General features: G+C 42.5%; 1 protein-coding gene across 1 annotated transcript in view; it reads left to right on the top strand.

Annotated features, from left to right (window-relative positions):
• Positions 1–7,058: 7,058 nt before the first annotated feature.
• QSOX1 (quiescin sulfhydryl oxidase 1) overlaps positions 7,059–13,990 on the top strand; it is a 137,228-nt gene continuing 130,296 nt past the window's right edge. Inside the window, exon 1 of the mRNA XM_030206725.1 lies at positions 7,059–7,401. Within this exon, the coding sequence (XP_030062585.1) occupies positions 7,155–7,401 (247 nt within the window). The 5' untranslated portion in view covers positions 7,059–7,154. The remainder of the gene's footprint in view (positions 7,402–13,990) is intronic.

Below are 13,990 nucleotides of genomic sequence, written 5' to 3'. Positions count from 1 at the left end.
TAAACCTCTCACCCGCAATCCTACTTCACAGTCCAAAGTTATTACTCATGCACATTTACACTTTTACTGAGAGTAATAGACACAAGGCTCAGATACTATTATAAAAAAAGATAAAGCTGTTTATTTTAGTACTGGCAGCAAATTATAATAAATGTAATCAAAGACAATGAATCATGCCAAATCACTTAGAATGGTGAAAAAGGGTCACAAGTACCTGTCAGGAAAGCTAGGATAGCACACACACACCCTAATCCAGGTACTTGCAAACACTAAGGAGATAACAGTATAACCTGACAGATGATACACTCGAACACTGGATCTGGAGGCAGGTCAGGAACTGATGATGCATCAGGAACTCAGCAGGTGGACTCTTCCCAGCCAGGTAAGAGTCTAGGCAGGCAAGCAGGCAGGCAGGCAATGCCACATATTAATTAGCCTTCATTCTGGTGGCAGGCTGGGAGCAAGCTGATGGCCATTAGCTAGGTTCCTACAGATAACAGCTCACTTGCCAACTAGCTGATAACACCTTCAAGGATGGGTTTTTTTATACCCTTCACCCCAAGTCTTGGTGCCAGGTATACTGGAACATGAAGACCTGATGTCCCTGTAATGACATCCATTCTGATAACAATACATCAACAAAAAGTTGTTACTGTCCAAATTGTTTTGCTTTTGTCAGACTGGATGACTCGGAGGTCTTCACAGTACCAAGCCTCTGCTTTAGAGCTAACAATGGCCAAGTCTGTAAAAGGTTCATGATGTAGGCTAATGCTGAATTGTAGTGCCTTATGCAGGGTTTTAGCCCTACAGTTATTTTAATATCATTATTTCTAAGCATTTGCTATGGGGTCCCTGAAAAGAGTATCCTGGGACGAGAAAGCTCCCAGCCCATCTACTCACTTACTGCCATGCCCTATCCAACTACTCTACAAAGTCCCCTTGGTAGCGCTATAGAAATGATTAGTAGTAGTAGTAGTATATGTTTTATCAAGGGAAAGTGTCCCCCTCCTCCTGCATCTGCTCCTTGCATGTTGCCATTTTAAAAGGTGTGGATTCAGTTGAGGTCACTGACTACAGCTGAACTGATGCCATTTGAAAATGGTGGAGGCTCATTTGAGGTCAGTGATGTTGCCTAACCGGCAAAAGGAGTCAACAGAGAACATCAAATTCTGGAGGAAAACTGGTCAATTGATGTGCATCCCTGAGGTGGAGAGAATAAATTACTCTCATCAGATCTTGCCGAGTACATTCACATGGTGACCCTGTTGTCTAAAATGTATCCCAAACCCTAGTAAAGTGACTCTTTTTCTTTGTGTTATAAGGAATTAAAGTAAATATTAATCCTAGCTACATACAAAATAAGTAAAGGCTAAATTCAAAAAAACCAATACAATCATTTATTCAATTATACAAAATAAATACAGCCAAAAAATCTTTTAAGCACAGCATCACCCTGAAAACTAGACAAGTAAAAAATATCTCCCTATTCTGAACCCAATAGATCATGCCTAGAAGAGCAAACCACCCAATTAACAATAACTCATCATAATTGCCCCTGGGGAACTCATTTAAATAGTCCATAGCTGGTAAACTCCACCATAGACAGAACAGAGTTCCAGATAAGAATGGACACAGTTCTTTCACTCAAGGGTAAATTCAATCAAGTGAAGAATAAAGTGGGTGCTTCAAATAAGTGCTCACAATCCATATACTAGCAATGGTCCTGTGTATATAACACCAGTATACAAGAAAATGGACCTAGGGCTAGCCACTGTCTCAGATGTATAAAAATCCACAGTTCTCGCTCTACATCCCCCTGTAGGTACTGTAACAGGGCCCTCTCAGAGGAATGTAAGGTTTGATTAGGGACATACTGGGAAATCCTAACACACAAATATGAAGGGCTCTGCCATTAATAACAATTTCACATTACTGCTTTAATTGTGCTTTAATGTTTGTTCAAAAGAGATTGCCTGTTAATTCTTTAATGCATTTCTTGGTGCTAGTGGATTAAATTCAAATCTTCCACTATTGCCTCTTGGCTTTACTCTTTTTCACCAGTGCACTTTGGTCTCAATTGGACTGTTTCCTAATAAAATAAGGACTAATACATATTGACTGGGGCTATCTAGGGCTCCTCAGAACAGGCTGTTTTTTTTTTTTTTTTGCATTACTTTAAACAAATGTTTATTTATGGAGGATTTATCCAAAGGGAAGAGAGATCTCTAGTATGGAAAAGTTTGTCTGCAGAGGCAACCTGTTAATAGTGCTGCAAATATATGCATGTAAGAATAAAGATACAACACGCTTGTGTCTCATCAGTTGCAATATGCTGGAGACAAATTTCTACAACAAACTCTCACAAGAACAATACACCAGGAGTTCTCAACCCAGCCAGTCTGGTTTTCAACATACCTACAATTAATATGTATGAGATATTTGCATGCACTACTTCTATTGTATACAAATCTATATCTGATTCATTGTGGATATCCTGAAAACCTGACAGCTAGGTGTGCCCCGAGGATTGGGTTGAGAACCACTGAAGCAGACATAGGGAGGTTTTCACTGAAGCGTACTAAGTGTATGCTTGAATTAGCATACGGTAACAGTGCAAGGCCATGGTAACCATTATCACGCTGACACAGCGTGTGTTCATTTGTGTGCTAACTGCATAGCCTATTACGGGGTGGACTGTGTGCACAGAATGGGTGTGGACTGGGTATCCGCTCTATCCACAACTGCACAATACAGTACTTTTCTGTGCAGTAACTCTATTGGGACATTGTGAACATTGCCAACAGTTAGCACACAAGCTTTTGTGCTTACTGTGTCTTAGTTTTTGCATTTACCCCAGGATTCTTTATAAGATGTAGCAAGTTCTGTGTGTTAAATTAGGTCCACGCCCAATTTACACATACAACTTAATTTGAGTAATGAGCCAATAGCAATGAAAATTGGCCGATAACCAATTATCAGCACTAATTGTCAATAATTGGAATTTACATGCACATCTTTTTAGGCATATTCTAAAATGAGGTGTACATAAATTCTAATGCATGTAACTGAAAAGGGGGGCGTGTCATTGGGAGGAGTGTGGGTGTGTCAGAGGTGTTCCTCAACAGTAGCAGTTTAAATTTAATCCTCTGTGTCACAGGCAACCAACACAGCTGTTGTAACAAAGGAGATACATGATCAAACCGTGAAAGGCTGGACATGAGCTGTGCAGCCAAGTTCTGAACCATTTGCAATGCCTGCAAACAAAAATTAGGCAGACCCAAGTACACAACATTACAATAGTCCAGTACACTAAAAATCATAACTTGCACTAGCTTGATGAGTAAACACAATTTGAAATACGAGTTCCTAACCACTGCCTGAACTTGGGGTGGAAATGATAAAAAATTGTCCAAAACGACACCCAGATTTTTCACTGTGTTAGACAGTGGAATAGGAACTCCGGCCAGGAACATGGTGGAAGAAAAATCAGTAGATGCACCAGAGGTGACAAGTAACACTTCAGTTTTGCTTACGTTTAATTGCAAATGACTGGCAGTCATCCACTGTAATATTCCCTCAAACACTTCCTTTGCATGCAGAACTGCAGCTATCACAGAAGACTTAACTGGAACAAAGAACTGTATGTCATCCACATAAATTCTGTAGGACACACCATAGGTTTTTTTTTTTTTCACAGCAACAGTTTATAGAATACGCCTAGCAGCCATGCCTGTGCCTAATTCTAGGTGCATCTATTTACGCCAAGTCTGTCAGAGTTGGCCAGATTTTTTAGCAGAACTGTTCTACTGTTTTACCCTACCCACTTTACTACCATGATTGTAGTTCTGTCCCTACTACCCTTTTGTGTCTTGTCCTTTAGTTTAGTTCTACCTTTTCTTTGTTTTTTTTTATCTCCTTAGATTGTAAACCGCCCTGAAGGTTTCTGTAGGGCAGGGTAGCAAATACTGAATAAACTTGGAAGTCAAATGGTGTAAATATTGACACCTAAGTTAGGCGTGGAGGTGTATTCTATAACCCTGCACATAGATTTTCAGAATGCCCACGGCCACACCCCATTTTTGGAAGCACGCATTAGAATTTACATGCACCACTTTACAGAACACACCTAGCAAGTTGTGCGCATAAATTCTAATGCCAATTAGTGTCAATAATTGCTTAAGTGGCAATTATTGGTGATCATTGGCTTGTTAAGTGATTAAATTGTGCGCACAAATCCAGAATTCAATCAGATTTGCATGCGCAATTTCGGTCATGCTATATAGAATCCGGGCGTACGTGTGTCCATTGATTTGATGGTGGCCTGCTCCTTGCACAGATTTGCTTGGTAACATGAAGCCTATGCAATCAATCTATGAGCAAGTGTACCAGGTCACACGTTGTCTTTCTGTCTTATCACTACATGCCACTGAAAAGGTCCCACCCTGCTCCCCACCCCCCATTATGGGGACTACTTGTGTGAAAATGTACACCAGTGGTAGAGGGACTGGAAAGAATGGTGATAGGTAGTGGAGAGAAGATGAGCATGCCTGCTAGGGGCAGGGCCAACCCAAGGGTATCTAACACCAGATTAATTTCAGCTATGTACTACCCCTCCCCCCACCCTGGGGTAAATCAAGATTCTCCCCCTACCCCACTCATGTCCAACATCTCCCCATCCATTCCCTATTCAAGAATGTTAAAACACATGTGGACTCTGAAAAATTGCAAGAAGACCATAGGAAATTGGAAGACTGGGCATCCAAATGGCAGATGAAATTTAATGTGGACAAATGCAAAGCGTACCACATTGGGAAGAACAATCCAAATCATAGTTATCTGATGCTAGGGTCCACCTTGGGGGTCAGCATCCAAGATCTAGGTGTTGTCGTAGATAACACACTGAAATCTTCTGCCCAGTGTGTAGCGGCAGCCAAAAAAGCAAACAGGATGCTAGGAATTATTAGGAAAGGGATGGTAAATAAGACGGAGACTACTATAATGCCTCTGAATCCCTCCATAGTGCAACCTCACCTAGAGTTTTGCATTAATTTCTGGTTGCTGCATTTAAAAAAAAGATATAGCGGAATTAGAAAAGGTTCAAAGAAGAGCAACCAAAATGATAAAAGGCATTGAATTCCTCTATGAGGAAAAGCCAGTAGTGTACCAAGGGTGGGGTGGTGGGGGAGATCCACCCCGGGTGCATGGAGCAGTCTCGCTGGTTCCCTGCCTCTTCTGTTACTTCCTGTTCCGGTACAGGGGACCAGTAGACCCAACAGCCGTGTGTGCTCCGTGCACTGCCAGGTGGTGAGGATGATGTGCTTCGGGGAGTGATGCACCGAGGGGTGTGATGCACTGGGGGAAAGTAGTGGTGACCTGCCCTGGGTGGCAGACAACCTAGATACACCACTGGAAAAGAATAAAGAAGTTAGGTCTCTTCAGCTTCAAAAAGAGACGGATGAGGGAAGATATGATTGAGGTCTACAAAATCCTGAGCAGTGTATAATAAGTAGATGTGAATCGATTTTTTTCCTCTTTCAAAAAGTACAAAGACTAGAGGACATTCAAAGAAGTTACTTGGAAATACTTTTAAAACAAATAGGAGGAAATATTTTTTCACTCAACGAATAGTTAAGCTCTGAAACTCTTTGCTGGAAGATACAGTAACAGTAGTTTGTATATCTGGGTTTAAAAAAGATTTGGACAAGTTTCTTGAGGAAAAGTCCATAGTCTGCTATTGAGACAGACACGAGGAAGCCACTGCTTGTCCTGGGATTGGTAGCATGGAGTGTTTTTACTATTCGGGTTTCTGCCAGGTTTGACCTGGATTGGGCATTGTTGGAAACAGGATACTGGGCTAGATGGACCACTGGTCTAACCCAGTATGGCTCTTCTTATGTACTCCCCCCACCCCTCCAAAGGGATGTACATAATCTCTCCTCCCTGGTGTTCAGCACTCCCCTTCCCACCCCAAGGTGTTCAGCAGCTTCCCTTCCTTTCCTTACCCTCTGGGGTGGCATCTATGCAGCTGTCTTTGAGCATGCATGGATGTCTTCTACAATGTCTTCTATAGGTAGGCTAACAGCTGCATTGGTGCTCCCCCCACCCAATATGCCAGCCTAGGCAGATGCCTAGTCTGTCTAATGGTTGGTCCAGCTAGGGGTATGGACACATGAGTATGCAGTTTGAGTGCCTAAAATTTTTAATTATGTGCAAGCCTTCTAATTGCAGAAATTACCTAAATACTGATGCATGTAGAATCGATTTATGTGCTTTAAAAATTTCTAGCTTCAATACAGTGCAAAGAGAAAAAAAATGGGTAAAAAAACACAAAAATGCCCTCAAATCAGGAAATATTAGTTTTAAAACGGCACAAGCCAAATTTTTTAGAGCATACACCCCCCTAGCGCCTGCTTCCAAGCTTTCCATGAACGATTGTGTCAACTAGAGTGTAAGTTCAGTATAGCAGAGACCCTCTCATGTGTAATTGTATAGTGTTGTGTTTTGTGTACTTCTTCTCTAGTAAATAAAAGTTCTCTAAATTGAAAGAGCAAAGGATGGTAGATTCAGAGGCCTAAAAGTGGACAAGAGTGACACAAAGCAGAGCTAAAGAGGGTGGAAAGTGATATGGCAGAAGAGAACTTTAGAAGCGAAGAAAGGAGTGAAAGAGAACAAAAAAAAAAAAAAAACGAATCAAAAACTGCAATCCTGTCAGACTGTAATTTTTCTCATTGTGTAAATTCTCAAACACAGCTAGTAAAGTGTATTTATTTCATCAACTCTATGCTAATTTTGAAGTCTAAAATTGCACGTAAGATTTTAACTTAGACGGTACAAGTGCAGTGAACTGGTCTTGCATAACGTTTGGGTCGGTCCCGATTTTCCAACTGTTTTTAATAAGATGGGATGGGGGAGAGGCTTTTTCGCCCTCAGCTCTGACGGTTATGAACAGTGGAACGTTCGCGCTTCGCTGGAACCGAGGACTAACGTAACTACCAAGGGGCGTGTCTGTGACAAGAGAGGCGCGGGCCGTGGCCTCCCCGGGGAGTGTCGAGGAGGAGCCGCAGCCTTCCACTGCCTCCTCCCCGGGCCAGCCTAGGGTGGGATTTCTCTTCGCAACTCGTCGCCGGTGAGCTGAGCTCCGCAGCGGGAAAGCGATGGCGAAAAAGTCGGACTGCGGCAGCCCGTCCCCGCTTCTCGTCCTCTTGCTCGCGCTGGCAGCGGGTCCCGCCACCGCCGGCCTCTACGGCCAGTCAGACGATGTGGTTCTGCTTGACACGAGCACGGTGCACGCGCACCTGCTGAACTCCAACAGCGCCTGGTTCGTCGAGCTGTACGCGTCTTGGTGCGGGCACTGCATCAACTTCGCCCCCACGTGGAAGGCGCTGGCGCAGGACATCAAGGGTAAGGGACACCCCCCTCTCCCCCAGCCGCTCAAGCTCCCGCTTTTCCTCCAGCGTACTTCTCTTCCACCGGGACACTCCTGTAGCCCTGACCCTTACTTCTCTGCCAGGAAAATGTCCACTAACAGCCTGTCCCCAGGTTCTCTACTAGGGACACTTCTAATTAGCCCCTTTCCCTGAACCTGGAAAACTCCAGACCATAAGAGCCAACTTTTCAGAATTTTGAGGGGGGTCTAAACCCAATGAAAATGACCTCTCCTTTGACACAAAGAGTTTGTTCAATATTAGGGATGCTTAAGCACCCACAGAGCTGGCTCCCCTGCTCCTGACCCCCACTTCTCTGCCAGGGACATTTCTACTGCCTCCCCATCAATCCAGCAAACTCATATAGCCCTGACTCCTGCTTCTATGCCAGGGTATCTCCGCCTTTACTACTTAACCTCCACAGTCCCTTTCCTTGAGCCTAACAAACCCCTGCAATCCTGAACCTCACATTTCTGCCAGGGACACTTCCACTGACAACCTCTTCCCCAACCTAGCAAGCCCCAGACCCCTGCTTCCTTGCTTTCCTGCTAGTTATCTCCACCGATACCCTCCCTGAATTATACAAACCCTGAGTTCTTCTTAACTCCCAACCACTGCTCTTGGGGAGAAATACCACTCCTTTCCCTGCTAAGAAGCCTCTAACGTTGACCTGCACTGGCTGATCACCACACCTTTCTTGAACACTTACATCAGAGCTCTTCTGCACTGACAGCTGTTCCCTATTCATTTGGCCGTTCTCTTTACAGTCGGCATGGGCCTATACGTTGCAATGCAAACAAAACTAAATAGTTTGTAATTTATTTGAAATGTAGATATATCTTCTTAGTTCAAATCTGAAGCAAAGTTTAAAATCATATCAACAGAATTGTTCATAGTAGGGACTATATAATATCAGCCTGAGCTGGTCAGTTTTATTGGACATTCGAAGGGTGGAAAGGCTTCCAGAATTTGACTCGCTTGGCTTTGGAGTGTGCTAAGAGCAACCGTTTGGAAGACTTACAGGGCAGGTTACCTGTCACTCAGGATTTTATAGTGCGGGTGTTCTATGATTTCTTTTTCTGTAGGCTTTTTTTTCTTCCCTCCCCATCCACCCCCAACATATACCATGTTTATTTTAGGAGTCTGAACCTTTTTCCTTTGGCATGATTTACATTTGTAAAACTGTATTTTTTCTCCTTGCTTTCTGTCTGGATTAGGCAAGCAGTGCTTTTTCTTTTTACCTCTCTCTTCTCAAGAGATGGTCTGGTTTTGTTTCCATTCTGTACTTATAAGGGGGGGGGGGGCGCTGGGGAAAATGTTGAAAATCAAATCATGTACCTTCTTTTTGATCAATTTAGTTGTACATAGGATTAGGAAATTGCATGCTTATGAAGATCTAATTAAATTGGGGACTTAAGGGTGCATGTGTGAATCCGTCCAGGCTGTGGGTATAATGATCCTTGCTCTTCCATCCAGCTCTTTCCTGTAGACTTGTGATGCAGTGAGGAGTTTTGGAAGTCTTAGGTGTCCTTTTTTCCCAAGATGAACTTCTGTAACATTTGGCACCACTTGCCTGTCAGAAAAGGTGAAGTGATCTCAGATCTACCACTTTTTCAGTGCTAGTTGGGATCCCTGTTAGAAATATTAATGAAGATCTCTTTCCTAAGCACTGCCGTGGGTAGGGATGGGTGAGAAATTGGCCCACCTACAATTTGTTTGAAAGATTTTTGACCCAGTTCCTCTTACAAACTTTAAATATCTATTTAATGGATTTTTCCCCTTGATGCACTGTAAAAATTTAAATACCTAAACAGTTCACAGTTAAAATAACACATTTCTTAGTAATTTACAGTAAAAATAAAGGTAAGACAATTGAAAAGGACAAAGAGTTCAGGAAAATTAGGAGAGACAGAGAAATTGGGATACAGTGGGATACATTATAACCTCTGGTCTCTATAACTCTTGGAGACCAGGGGGCTCATTTTCAAAGTACCATAGGTTACTAGGGTACTTTGTGTGTCTAAGTGCTTTGAAAATGGGCCCTCATTTATCTTAGCTGGTACGAATAATATACTAATTGTCTTCCAAAGATGGCATCTTTGTAGATTATACTTGGAGGAATGTGCATCAAAAAGAAGAATAAAGTGCATTGTCGTGGTTCGCTTTGAATCAAGTGGTCAGGTGGCAATGAATTCCCAAGAATAGGAAACACTACACAGAAAGCAGTGTGGTGTGAGATTGTATGTGCTTTGGTATACAGAGAAGATTATTTTGGGTTGATCTAAGAGTGTGTGAAAGAAGGCTAAGGGATCAATAAGCTTGACAGGAAACTGGGGATCCCTCTAGACCTCGAAAACTCATACCTCAAAAATTGGTCAGTCTATAAAGTGCCACCTTTAATCCAATAAAGCAGGGGTGCTCTATGTCAGTCCTCAAGGTCTTCAATCCAGTCGGGTTTTCAAGATTTTGCCAATGAATATACATGAGATCCATTTGCATGCACTGCCTCTATTGAATGCAAATATATTTCATGCATATCTATTGTGGCAATCCTGAAAGTCTGACTGGACTACAGACTTCAAAGCCCAACATTGAGTACCCCTGCATTAAAGAATAGGAAGTCAGCGTCCTTTTTTCAGTAAAGGGATTGCACAGTTGAATCTATTGGCTCAGTTGAGCAATTTAACTGCTGTGTCTTGTATTAATTGGACTGTTGAATATATCACTTATCAATTGATTTCAATATGTTAATCATCTATATAAATAATTGTCACCTGCAACATTCTGAAACTCACTCTGTGGGAGGGAAACACTGAAGCCCTGCACTGTTGGTAGGCTAGGCTGTCAGCAACACTCACTCTCACTCATGCACCACTCACTGTCACTCATAGACCCGCCCTCAGCCACGCCCCATCCGCACATAATTCACAACCCCAACATTCTAAATGAAGCCTCAACCGGAAGTGTGAGGCGTCGAGATATCCTTTTTGCCCATGACTGTGTGCCCCGCCCTCGCGTCACAACATGATGACGACGAGGGCGGAGCACTGACACTCCACGAAACGTGATCGCCCCCTGCCCCTCAGCGGCCATTTTTCATACGGAACCCGCATCACGGAGCGGACAGGTGCCTGGAGGGGGGGTTGGGGGACAGCTGGGTTGCTGACGATGGGTGGCTGCAGGGTGCCCCGGGGACAGGAGGCTCGCTGGACACCAAAACCTTGCTGGGGGTTGGGGGACAGCTGGGTCGCTGATGATGGGTGGCTGCAGGGGGGCCCGGGGGACAGGAGGCTCGCTGGACACCAAAACCTTGCTAGCGCCCGTTTCATCTCTCACAGAAATGGGCCTTTTTTACTAGTTAATCATTAAAAGAATGAGTGTTCACATTTTATTGGTATCAAGGATCGAATAAGTGGTTTGGATCAGTCTCAATGCAAAGAAGGATTTCTTCATCAGGTTAGAGATATGGGGGCTAAAGTATAGCTGTTTATCTAAAAGGACAACCAGGGTGTCAACTTGGAATATGGTCCTTAAATTAGTATTGAGAATTAATTTGTATCTTTTAAATTTTTAATGGCAAAATACAGCCTTCCCACAACACAGTTTTATAATGGGATACAATTATAGCAGAATTATTAAAAGAGGTCTCCCTAATATATCACACTTTAAACTGATTTCCAATCTGGAAAAAGATTGTAATTTGGCCATTTTACTACCTCTTTCTTTTATAAGAAAATGAGAAATAAATTCCTCTTAGTTCATCTTTAAAAACAAAATGGGAAGCGGATTCCAGTTAGATTGGTACTGACACAGAATGGCAAAATTATTTTTGTTGTGTTAACAGACCCACTCTTTCTTTTAGGCTCACTCAGACGTTGCACTTTTTAATCCCTAGAGCACCTTGGACCTCACAAAGGGCCCCCGTTTACTAAGCCATGCTAGAGGCGCGTTAGTGCTTTTAGTGCGTGCTAACTGTGTAGGCACCCACAATATTCCTATGGGTGCCTACACAGCACACACAAATTTTGTGTGCGCACTTAAAATGCTAGCGCACCTTAGTAAACAGGATAAGAGGGTGAAGTGAGGCAGTGGGGAGCAAAGGGTGGGCAAAGCAAAAGATGATGGAGGGCAATGAAAGAAGAACAAAGAACAGCATTGATTTGAAGTTTAAAGGGAGGGCAGAATCAACATTAACACCGAGAATCTTAATAGAGTCTTTGAAAGGAAGGGGGAGGCCAATCAGTGATGATGGGGGATAGGAGACATGAACTTCACAGGAACAAGGGAAAAGAATGGATTCTCACTTTGTTGCATTCAGAAAAAGGAGGTTGGATTTAAGCCACAGGGAAACTTGGGATAGACAGGTGTTTAAATGAATGATAGTAGTGGTGTCAGAAGCTTTACAGAAAATAATATCGTCTGCATAGCAAAAAGAGGTGCAACCATAGTCTTGGATAATTGTGAGGAGGGGTGAGAGAAAAATATTAGAGAGTAGGAGAGAGGACGGAACCTTGGGGTACACCAAAAGACAGGGAAGTGATGATGTGGTAGAGTGATTGAAAGAAAGTTGGTTTGAGTGATTAGAGAGATAGCTGGTGAACCATGAAAGAACAGTACCCAATATCCCAGTGGAGGCAAGGCAAAGGAGAAGAAGTGTGTGATCCACCAGATCAAGAGTGGAAGACAAATCCAGAGAGACTATAATGACAAAGAACCAGTGGTCATGTGAGGTGCGAATAAGATTGCAAAGTGCTACAAGAAGCGTCTCGGTGTTGTGATGCTGGTGGAAACCGGACTGATACAGGTGCAGAACATTACCGTTTTCAATATGTTGAACTAATTGAGAGTGGACCAGTTTTCCCATGACTTTTTTCCAGAAAAGGAAGGTTAGAGATCGACTGAAAGTTAGAGGGTGCAGAGAGGTTGAGGTACAGTTTCCTAAGGAGCGGGTGTACTGGTGCATGTTTTCACGCTGAAGGGATGGAAATGATGGGCAGAAATCTTTTTGCCTTGGGATGCAGTAAATTTGTTTTTCCAAAATATTTTAAAGTTATGAGGTAATACCTTTTCTACTAGTTTTGATACAACAACAAGGGAGAGCAAACATGGGAAGGCATGCCTCACTAATCTGCTACACGTTTTTTTGAAGAAGTGAAAAGTGAGCCAGTTGACAGTGTATCTGGATTTTAGAAGGCATTTGACAAAGTACCTCATGCGAGATTCCTGAAGAAATTAAAAAGCTATGTGACTGGAGGCAGTGCTGTATTGTGGCTTGGAAACTGGTTAAAAGATGGACCTTTTAGCCGTACCTGGTTCCGTTTCTCAGTGGACAAAGGTGATAGTGTTGAGCCCAAGGAATTTGCAAACAGCACAAAATTCTTCAAAGATGTTAAATCACAAGTAGATTTTGATAAATTGTAGAAGGATCTTGCAAGACTGGAAGTCTGTTCATCCAAGTGACAGATTAATTTTAATGCTGACAAGTGTAAAGTGATGCACTTAGGGAAGCATAACCCAAATTATAGCTACATTATGCAGGGTCCCAAATTAGGAATCACCATTGAGAAAAAGGATTTAAGTGTCTATGGTCTGTAGATTGAAATCCTCTGCTCAGTGTCCAATGGGGAATCAAAAAAGCAAACAGAATGTTAGGAATTATTAGGATTGAAAAATAAAATGGGAATATCATAAATCCTTTGTACTATTCCATATAGTGCAATTCTGGTCATTGCAGCTCAAAAAAAGATAGTAGAATTAGAAAAGGTACAGAGAAGGACAACTAAAATTATAAAGGGTATGGAATGATTCTCACATGAGGAATTGCAAAAGAGGTTAAGGACTTTTCAGTTTAGAGACGAGACAGCTGAGTGGAGATATGATAAGTCTATAAAAATATGAGTGGAGTGTAACAGGTAAACACTGCCTTTCTGTGGTTTTTACAACTACATTCAAAGTGGTTTACATTTTATATACAGGTATTCTGGGTCAATGGAGGGTTAAGTGACTTGCCCAGAGTCACAAGGAGCAGCAGTGGGAATTGAACCTAGTTCCCCAGGATTGGAGTCCATAACACTAACCACTGAGCTACTCCTCCATTGATTTTACTTTCTGAAAGAGTAAACAAAGACTAGGGGTTAGATCAAAGTTACAAAATGCTACATTTAAAACAAATCAGAAAGAAAATGTTTGCACAGTTAAGCTCTGGAAGATAATTCCTGTAAGATGTAAAAAAAAAAAATAGGGTTGGACAGGTTTCTGGAGGGAAAGTCCATAAACCAGTATTAACAAGGTAGACTTGGAGAAAGATTCCATGCTACCTACCCCCAGGGATAAACATACTTTTTGGGATTCTACCAGGTACTTGTGGTCTGAATTGGACACTATTGGAAACAGGTGAAAGCTTGGCTCTTCTCCCAAGCATTTAATGGAAGAAGCAACTAACTAGCCAGTCACACACTGATGAGGGTTAACATCGGTTGCAAATACTGTAGCAGGGCTTGCTTACCATATGTATCCTAGCTGAGATCAGTTATATGTACCTTGAAATGAAAGCTATGAGAACATTT

The sequence above is a fragment of the Microcaecilia unicolor genome, chromosome 6 (genome assembly GCF_901765095.1).
Source record: "Microcaecilia unicolor chromosome 6, aMicUni1.1, whole genome shotgun sequence".
Taxonomy (NCBI): domain Eukaryota; kingdom Metazoa; phylum Chordata; class Amphibia; order Gymnophiona; family Siphonopidae; genus Microcaecilia; species Microcaecilia unicolor.
Note: the sequence above shows the minus strand (reverse complement) of the source record. Positions and strands in the feature narration are given on the sequence as shown.